Below are 10,726 nucleotides of genomic sequence, written 5' to 3' on the forward strand. Positions count from 1 at the left end.
GATTTGGTTCCCCATCTCTGGGGAGAAAAATTGTGTATGTTCACCCTATCCATGCTCCTCATAATTTTAAAACACAGGAACATAGAACAGTACAGTACTTTCAGCCCACGGTGTTATGCTGACCCTTTATCTACTCTAAGATCACACCTGTCACTCCTGGTGGGGTGTTCCACACTCCCACCACTCTCTGAGTAAAGGACTTAGCTCTGATATCCACCCTGACATACCTTCCTCCAATCACCTTAAAAATTTACCTCCTTACATTAGCCATTTCCACTCTATTGGGACTCTTATCATCTTGTACATCTCTATCACATTCGTCCTTCTCTACTCCAAAGAGAAAAGCATTAGCTCACTCAACCTGTCTTCACAAGAGATGTCCTCTGGTCCGGCATCACACTGATGAATCTCCTCTGCACCCTTTCTAAGGATTCCACATCCTTCCTATAGTGAGGTGACCGGAACTGAACACAATACTCCAAGAGTGATGTAACCAGAGTTTTATGGAACTGCAACATCACCTCAAGGCTAATTAGTCCCCCGAATAATGAAGGACAACACACTATCCCTCTTCTTAAACACCCTATCTACAATTTCAGACACCTCTACAAGATCACCCTACTGTCTGCTAACTTCTAAGGAAGCAAATCCTTCCCTTCCCAACTGCTCCCTATAACTCAGGGCCCTCAAGTCCTGGAAATATTTGTCTAAATCTGCTGTGGTCTATTTCCAGCTTAATGACATCTTTCCTATAATGTGGTGACCAAAACCATGCACAATATCATTATCACTTTGCCATTATCTCATTACTGTTTCAGACCATAAGAGCAGAATTAAGCCATTCGGCCCATCAAGCCTGCTCTACCATCCGATCTTGGCTGAATTATTATTCCTCTTAACTCCATCCTCCTGCCTTCTCCACAGAACCTTTGATGCTTTACTAATTAAGTAACTATCCACCACCACTGTAAATATACCCAATGACTTGGCCTCCATAGCCACCAGTAGCAATGAATTCCACAGATTCACCACCCTCTGGCTAAAGAAATTCCTCCTCATCTCTGTTCCTAAGGGACATCCCTCTATTCTGAAGCAGTGCCCTCTGGTCTGAGACTCCCTTGATATAGGAAACACCCTCTGCTTGTTGACTCTGTTTAGGCTTTTCAGTATTCGATAGGCTACAGTGAGATTTCCCCCCTCACTCTTCTAAACTCCAGCAAGTACAGGCCCAGAGCCATCAAACACTTCTCGCACACAAATGCTGGAGGAGCTCAGCAGGTCAGGCAGCACTTATGGAGGAGAGTAAACAGTCGGCGTTTCAGGCCGAGACCCCATCATCAGCACCCTTTTTCCTCGTATGATAACTCTTTCATTCCTGGGATCACTCTTGTAAATTGCCTCTGAAATCTCTCCAATGCCAACACATCCTTTCCCAGATTCATGCCGTGTCGTGTGATGCAGGCGATCGTGACCGTTCTCGGCAAATGTTTCTACAGAAGTGGTTTGCCATTGCCTTCTTCTGGGCAGTGTCTTTACAAGATGGGTGACTGCCTGGCATCAGTGGTCGCATCACCGGGATTTGTGATATGCAGCAGCTGCTCATACGACCATCCACTACTTGCTCCCATGGCTTCACGTGACCCTGACTGGGGCGGGGGGGGGCAGGTTAAGCAGGGGCTACACCTTTCCCAAAGGTGACCCGCAGGCTGGCAGAGGAAACGAGTGCTTTGCATCTCCTTTGGTCGAGATGTATCTGCATTCCACCACCCAAAACTGCTCACAATACTTTCTGGCTGCTTCACAGCTCCCTCTATGTTCTCTGGCTCTGACTGTATTTTAAGAAGAGCTACCTTTGCCATATTGCATGCAGCACCAGGAAAAAAGCAGCTTGTATAGACCAATGGGCCAAACGCTCACCCTCCCCCTGCCAACCCATTTCTGATGCCGTGTGTTTTCTTTTAAATCAGTCGGCCGAATCTCGCCTGCTTCCCTGCATTAATGTTTCAATGTGACCTCTTAAATCACAAGATTACTGCTACAAATCCTGCTGCACCACCATCAGCACCCATTACAATCAGCTCTGACAGATCCCCAGTAATCCCCCACCACATATCAATATTCCAGGTCATGGAGAATCTCCAGCTATACCCAATTTACAATGGCTGGATTAGAATCCTGTGCCTTCAATCCAGCAATTAACTTATGTTACTCCTGTATGAGATACGTCGGATTAGTGATGACGCCAGGCTTAACTCGACAAATCCTTCTGGAGTCTCTCATCACTTGTAACTTGGATTTCCGCTGCTCTGTTAACACTCAGCCATGGAGAGGGTGAGCACATTGAACAATTTTTTTTTGTCAGTCTTTGTTATTTATAGTTTTACATCAATTCTGTTGTTTTTTAAAAATTATTTTTCCTGTAAATGCCTACAAGATAATGAACCTCAAGGTGACATATACATACTTCGATAAATTTATTTTCAACTTCGAAGTTTGAGCAGCTTCAAGCTCCTGGTGTCAGCATCTCGGGGGATCTATCCTGGACTCAACATATTATGAAGCTACACTTAATTAGGAGCTTGAGGAGATTTGATATGCCACCAAAGACTCTAGCAAGTTCCTACAGATGTACCGTGGAGATGGTACGGAGGGGCCAATGCACGGGATCGGAAAAAGCTGCAGAGGGTTGTAACCACAGCCGGTTCCATCATGCGCACAAGCCTCCCGAGCTTCGAGGACATCTTCAAAAAGCAATACCTCGAAAAGGTGGCATCCATCATTAAAGATCTTCACCACACATCTCATTACTACCCTCAAGGAGGAGGAACAGCAGCCTAAGGACACACGCTCAACAATTTAGGAACAGCTCGCTCCTCTCTGCCATTATATTTCTGAACGGTCCATGAACACTACCTCATAAATATGGTCTCTTTTTGCACTTTAGAAGCAGATAGGATGGGCTGAATGGCCTAATTCTGCTCCTATCCCTTATGGTCTTATGGAAACTTGACGCAATTTTTATGCATTGCACTATCCTCTCTGCAAACCAGAAAATTTCATGACAAAAATCAGTGATAATAAACCCGATTCTGCTTCTCCCAAAGCATTTCACGCTCCTCGGCTCTCTCTTATGTGGGCGGACAGATTCACCTCCAGAGCCACAATGAGCAGATCACCTTGCATTTTTTCCCCCTGTGATGTCACTTGAAGGACAATTCAGGGCACTGGGGAGAACTCCCCCCATCCCCACCTACTCCAGCCCAGCCCGATCTTGGCAAGGTAAACACAGAAGCACAGGGATGGTGCTGAGGAGATTTATCAGGATGCTGCCTGGGTCAGACGGCATGTCTTATGAGGCTAGGCTGAGCAATCTTTTGGAGAGAAGAAGGGTGACAGGTGACTTGATAAAAGAGTCCAAAAAGATAAGATGCACAGATAGATTGACAACTCATAAACAGAAGAGAATCTCCAGATACTGGAAGTCAAAAGCAACACACACCAAATGCTGGAGGAACTCAGCAGATCAGGCAGTATCTACAGAAATGAATGAACGGTTGACATTTGTGGCCAAGACCCTTCATCAGAACTCTAGAGTGGATGACCATTTCCAAGGTGGAAATGATTAATACGAGGGGGCATACTTTTAAGGTGATTGGAGGGAATTACAGGTGGGATGTCAGAAATACATTTTTTTTAAAATATATGCTGTGGTGGATACATGGAACGCCCTCACCAGGTGGTGTTAGAGGTAGATACATTAGAGACATCTGCTCGATGCGACTTTCAGCGTGAAGCTGCCTGTCCGAAGCTCCTATCACTTGAAAAGATACACAATAAAAGAAAATTGGAGGGCTATGTGGGAGGGAATGGTTAGGTTGACCTCAAAGTACAAGATTGTGGGCTGAAGGGTCTGTACTGTGCTATAATGTTTCTATGTTACTGGTTTAAGTTCTTTTTCTGCATCCTAACCAACTCAGTTAAAATAAGATATCTGGTAATTAATAGTGTCACTGCACCTCGGGGCAATTTACTGTCCAAACCCACAACAGAGAACGCACTGCAAAATGTGAAATGGCTGTAAAGAGCTTTGGGTGTATTGAATCATTTGTATTGGGCAAACACGCTAGTGTTTCTTTTTACAATGTACCAGTTGGAGACAAGTTAGCCGAAGGGGGCCAGATCAGATAGGGCTGGGCAAGGCCTTCCCTTTCCTGCCCAGTTCGAGATGATTAGCTTTGTGTAAGTCCCTGTAGTTTGCATCAACACAGATAACAATTCATTTTATTTGTCAAATCTACTTTGACTCATACAGTGAAATGTGTCATTTGTGTCCAATCAAAACAGCGAGTATTGCACTGGGATTCTATTTTGAATTCTATTTAGCACTAATTCTAATACTTTGGAATGTGGGCGACAACTGGAGCAGTCGGAGGAAATGGTGCAGTCAATGGGAGAACACATAAACTCCTTACAGACAATGGCAGGCATCGAATGCTGATCACTGGAGCTGCAAGACAGCTGCAGTAACTGCTACTCTACCGTGCTGTCAGTAACATCTAATAATGGTGGCCCTACAGCTGAAAATTCCTCATCGTCAACATTTCTGCAACTCCCCCCCTCCCGTGTCAGCCACAGGGGAGAAAAACAACTGGGCTCGGACCCAGTTTGCATTGGCCACTGTCCAGCCAGGTTTCAGTATTATTCTGAGCAAACATTCAAAGCTGATCGCCACATCATAAACACCAGAGGTTCCGCAGATGCTGGAAATCATCTCTCTCTCGTCCCCTCCTCCTTCCCTTTCTCCCAAGGTCCTCTCTCATTTCCTATCAGATTCCTCCTCGTTAGCCTTTTATCTCTCCCACCTTCTCATTTCATCCCCTCTCCCTCCCCCTCCTGCTTTCCTGTTTCCAACGGATACAGCACGGTAATAGGCCCTCTCAGCCTAATGAGCTCACACAGCCCGATTTCACCCATGTGACTAATTAATCTACTAACCCATATGTCTTTGGAGGAAACTGGAGCACCTGGAGGAAACCCACACTATCACAGGGGAAAACTCCTTACCGACAGCAGTGGGAACCGAATCCAGTTCACTGCCACTGTATTAGCCTTATGCCAATCAACTGGTCGTCTACCATTTGCCAGCTTTTAACTCTCTTCCTCCCCCACCTCCTTACGCTGTCTTCCGCCCTTTTCCTTTCCAGTCCTGACGACGAGCCCCAGCCTGAAATGCAAACTGTTTATTCCCCTCCATAGATGCTGCCCGAATTGTTGAGTTCCTCCAGAATTGTGTGTGTGTGTGTTGACCAAAGCAATTTGCCATTCTCCATGATTCCGCAGATGAAGGGGTTAACATACAAGGAGCGTTTGGCAGCTTTGGGCCTGTACTCACTGGAATTTAGAAGAATGCAGCGGGATCTCATTGAAACTTATCAAATGTGGGAAGGATTAGATAGGGTGGATGTGGAGAAGATGTTCCCTGCGGTGGGGGTATCTAGACCTAGAAGGAACAGCCTCAAAAATTTGAAGGGCAACCCTTTAGAACAAAGGTAAGGTGGAATTTTTTTAAGCCAGAGAATAGAAAATCTGTGGAATACTTTGCCACAGACTGTGCATATCAGTGCATATATTTAAGGCAGAATTTGATCATTTCCTGATCAGTCAGGGCATGAAAGGATATGACGAGAAGGCAGGTGTATGGGGTTGAGTGGGATCCGGGATCAGCCATGACGGAGTGGCAGAGTAGACTTCATGGGCTGAATGGCCTAATTCTGCTCCCCAGGTCCTATGGTCGTATATTTTAAGTTGCTCGATACCATGATTCCACATTAGTTTACACCAAGGTTACTTTGACTGAAACAAATGCAACTCCAGTATCTATAGGAAGAGGTACAGTCGACGTTTTGGGTCGAGACCCTTCGTCAGGACTAATGGAAAAAAAGAGATAGTAAGAGATTTGAAAGCGGGGGAAACATCGACTATACTTCTTCCTATAGATGCTGCCTGGCCTGCTGCATTCCACCAGTATTTTGTGTGTGTTTCTTGAATTTCCAGCATCTGCAGATTTTCTCATGTTTGCAGCTCCAGTACCTGTGTGTTTTTTTCTTTATTTTCATTCCAATTGAAATGGATTCTGAAAATATCCAGCCCAATTTCAACAACGGTTACATAGAATTAAAACTAGTGGATGAAGGGTCCTGATAAAGCGTCTCAGCCCAAAATGTTGACTGTTTATGTCCTCCATAAGCTACTGCCAGGTCAGGTGAGTCCCTGCTGTGTTCTTTGTGTGTAAAACTAGGGAACGTGGGTTCAAGGTGAGTGGAGAAATATTTGAAATCTTTAAGGGTGGATGTAGAATGGCCCATCATCGGGGACCCCCACCACCCAGGCCATGCTCTCTTTTCACTACTGCCATCAGGAAGAAGGTACAGGAACCTCAGGACCTACACCACCAGGTTCAGGAACAGTTACTACCCCTCAACCAGCAGGTTCTTGAACCAGAGGGACAACTTCACTTGCCCCTATCACTGGACTGTTCCCACAAACTGTGGACTCACTTTCAATGACTCATCTAATTTATCGATATTTATTGCTTGTTTATTTAATATTTCTTTCTTTTTTGTATTTGCAGTTTGTTGGCTTTTGTACTCTGATTGAACGCCCAAGTTGGTGTGGCCTTTCATTGATTCTAATATGGCTATTATTTTATAGATTTATTGAGTATGCCCACAAGGCAATGAATCTCAGGGCTGTATATGGTGACATATATGCACTTTGATAATAAATTCACTTTGAGCTGCCAGAGAGGTAGTTAAGCAAGAAATGCAAGAACACTGAAAAGTCACTTGGATAAGTACATGGAAAGGTTTAGGGAGATCAGATTTCTAAACTCTCCATGAACCCATGAACAGTACCTCACTGTTTTTTCTCTTTTTGCACTATTTATAATATATATTCTTATTGTAATTTACTATAATTTATGTAATGGACTGTATCGCTGCCGTGAAATAAAAAACTTCATGACACATTCCTCATTCCGATTCGGATGTGGGTCAAACACAGGCAACTGGGACTAACTTTACAATACATTTATAACTTTACGTGAAAATTTATGTTAATTTAATTGATGTTTGTCATGTCTGCAATGTCTTTTTTTTTTGGCCGCGTCTTTGGACTGAACAATACATTTCACATCGTATAAATCAGTGGTAATAAATCCGATTCAGATTCTAATGTGCTGTACGGCTAGTTTTCACCCAGTGCATACATGCCTATGACAGCGGTAAACATGAAACCTGATACTGCCTGACCCGCTGAGTTGCCCCAGCACCGTGTGTGTTGCTCCAGATTCCAACATCTGTAGTCGCGAGTGCTCTCCAGGTTTACTGCTCCTGGCTCCCTGTTGTAAAAGCTTCACGTATCCAGCGCCGCTGGTAAACAACACCAACACGTGTTCTGACTTGCTCTGGCGAACTGCATCTCATATACAGACCCCCCCCCCCCACCACCATCCCAATCCCCAGCTCCCACCCCTCTCTTTATCCCTCTCGCTCCGCAGAATACAACACAGCTGCTGTTTGTAAGAACTGGACTGTTTCCAAAATGTTCTCGGCAGCCGCTGTGTGCGTGTACACACTCGAACAAAGCACGTCAACTTTTTTTCCCCTGGGTCTCTGTTTGAAAACCGGTGACAATTAGCGTCTCGGCGACGGGGGGTGGGTTGTGGTGTCTCCGGAGCTTAAATCAGTCAGCGGCAATCAGGAAAGAGGCTTCCGACCGAGAGATAGAGACAGGAGGGGGGTAAGAAAAGGAATAGACACGAAGAGTGAACGGAGAGATACACAGAGCGATAGACTAAGTTTCGAAAAGAAATAATGGGCTCAAGGATGAACTGGTGGATCTTATGAAAATGATGACGCGCCTATTTCTGTAAAGTTACTTCAGTTATTTTGACAACAACAAATGACCTGTTATGTGTAAAATGAAAATACTGTATAAATAAAAATGACCTAATAAAATCCCTAAGGAACAGGCCACGGCTGACGCTAGAATATAATTGATAATCGCATTCATTCTGTCCTACGATCCTAGTTCTGTCGCCTACATAAAATAAAATAAAATAAAATATTATTTATATAAAATATATTATTAATAAATTGGTGGCCACACAATGTGCTAAACTCTTGCCGCTGCGAATTTTTATTCAGTTACATCTTAGAGTGAGATATACAGTGTTATTGATTAGTCAGCGTCAAACTTTGCGGGGAAAAGGCAGAAAATGGGTTTGAGAGGGAAAATAAATCAGCCGTGATAGAATGGATGGGCCGACTGGCCCGATTCTGCCACTGTATTTTATGATTTTATGGTTAATAATCTGGCATTTACGCACCTTGTCCCTCCTGCCTAAACATTGGTTATAATTTTGCGGTGTAATTCTATCCACGGTCTGCTTCGTCTTGCGGCGAACCGCAAGCTGTTTAATAAAATTACAGGACAAACATTCATTGATTCATTGCGGGTTATTGCCGCTCCAGTTTGGTTAGATTGCAATTTAACAAAAACGATATTAATCTTATTTTAATTAAATCTATTAACACTATTAATAACCAGAGAGTCACGGCCCGGTTGAAGTTCTTGCTTTCTATTACAATATCTCTTATTAAAGACGGGTACTAATAAAAGGCTAACGCTCTCTCTGTAGGCTGATTAATTTCTGACGTATCCATTTAATCGCTGTTTGCCCCACGCCTGCTGGCTCGCGACTGTTTATTAAGAAAATGTATTAATAATCACACACACACGGCCCACCGTCTCGGGGCTGTTGATAAATGATAAGTCCTATTACCAAGCTGACGCTTACCCACGCTGTGCACAGCTGCGGTCTCAGGACTGTTCTTTTATTTTGAAAAAGTGAAAGTATTGATCAGGTTCGAAAAACCTGGCACTCACTCACCCAGTGCGCGGTTCCCGCTGTCTGTTGTCGGGGCATTACTCCCCTGTGTCCCGGGTTCTCGGTGCGCGAAGCCGGTCGGAGGGGAGGGTTTTGCTCGGTGTTGCTGCTCTCCGGAAGGTGATGTCCCCTCCGGCTCGGTCTCCTGCTCCAGCGCCGTCCTGATTCCGGCCAGCAAGCGGGGAAAAGTGAGGCGACCCCCGGGATCGGCTACCCGACGCAGGCAGGGAATGAGCCCGGGCGGGAGAGCTGGCTCCCGGCTACTCTCGTCCGGCCAGCCCCTCTCAATGTCGCGCAGTTCGACCGTACCCCCGCTCTGTTGCTCCAAGATGTCGAATAGAGTCCGCAGACTGAAGAGGAAAGTCCGGGGCGGAGACCGAGGCTGCTGCTGCCTCTTGTCCCGGGGAAGGTGCTCCACCAGTAGGCTCAGCTCCGGAGATGCCATCCGCTCTGGTTCACGGTACACAAGGGTCCCGGTCTCGGCCAGCGCATAATCCCGAGATGGGCCCCGGTGAGAGACGGTCGAACTGTGTGTTCTGCCGAGCTTCGGGGCTCATTAAAGCAGAAACTCATCAACGCGAACCGCAGCCCGATTCACTCCGCCCCGCCCACGGCCGCGCTGAAGGAGCGCCGCACTGTCGCCGCTGCAAGCAGTCAAATTCATTCAAAACGGTTCAACCCTCGACCTCCACTGTGAGTTGGAGGGAGAAACTTAATACGTTATCCGGCTATTCTAAAACCCCAATGATTCGGCGTCCGACTCACATGAAGCTTGGAACTGAACTGGTTTATCATTGTAACGTGTACCGAGGTACAGTGAAAAGCTCGTCTTGCATTATTACACACTGCACTGAGGTAGAACAAGATAAAACATTAACATAATGCAGAATTAAGTTTAACTGCTACAGGGAAAGTACTGGTTCACCACGCTGTGGCCAAAGAAATTCTCCCTCTCTTCTACGCAGCAGGCCAGGCAGCATCTCTAGGAAGAGGTACAGTCGACGTTTTGGGCCGAAGGACTCGTCCTAGAGATGCTGCCTGGCCTGCTGCGTTCACCAGCAACTTATATGTGTTTTGCTTGAAATTCCAGCATCTGCAGATTTCCTCGTGTTTGCGTTTCCTCTCTTCTAAATGAATGCTCTTCTATTCTGATAAAATGTCCTCTGGTCCTTGACTCCCCAGTTGTAGGAAACGTAACTCTCCTCGAGATAGGCCTTTCAATATTTGATAGGTTTCACTGAGATTACCCACCCCAATTCTTCTGAACTCCAGCAGAACAGGCCCGGAGACTTCAAACGTTCCCTATAGGTTAACCCTTTCAGTCCCAGAATCATTGTTGTGAACCTTCGCTGGACTCTCTCCAGTGTCAGCACATCTTTTCATAGATATGGAGCCCAAAACTGCTCACAATACAAACGTGACCTGACCAATGCCCAATAAATCCTCGACATTACATCCTTGCTTTTATATTCTTTCACAGTAAATCTACTATAATTGCTTACATGCTCTAGTCCTCTCAAAATGAATGCCAGCATTACATTTGCCTTCCTCACAACTGACTCAGCCTGCAAGTTAACCTTCAGGAAATCCTGCACTATGACTCCCAAGTCCCCTTGCACCTCAGATTTCTGAATCCGCTCTGTATGTAGAAAATAGTCTACACCTTTATTCCTTCTACCAAAGTGCATGACCATACACTTCCCTAGATTGCCCATTCCCCTAATCTGTCCACGTCATTCTGCAGGCTCCCAGCTTCCTCAACACTGCCTGACCACT

At 45.4% G+C, this 10,726-nt stretch overlaps 1 protein-coding gene across 1 annotated transcript in view; it reads right to left on the reverse strand.

Annotated features, from left to right (window-relative positions):
- LOC134346113 (suppressor APC domain-containing protein 2-like) overlaps positions 1-9,546 on the reverse strand; it is a 45,356-nt gene extending 35,810 nt beyond the window's left edge. The window contains exon 1 of the mRNA XM_063047411.1: positions 8,954-9,546. Within this exon, the coding sequence (XP_062903481.1) occupies positions 8,954-9,395 (442 nt within the window). The 5' untranslated portion in view covers positions 9,396-9,546. The remainder of the gene's footprint in view (positions 1-8,953) is intronic.
- Between the last annotated feature and the right edge of the window lie 1,180 nt (positions 9,547-10,726).

This window comes from Mobula hypostoma, chromosome 5 (assembly GCF_963921235.1).
Source record: "Mobula hypostoma chromosome 5, sMobHyp1.1, whole genome shotgun sequence".
Classification (NCBI taxonomy): Eukaryota; Metazoa; Chordata; class Chondrichthyes; order Myliobatiformes; family Myliobatidae; genus Mobula; species Mobula hypostoma.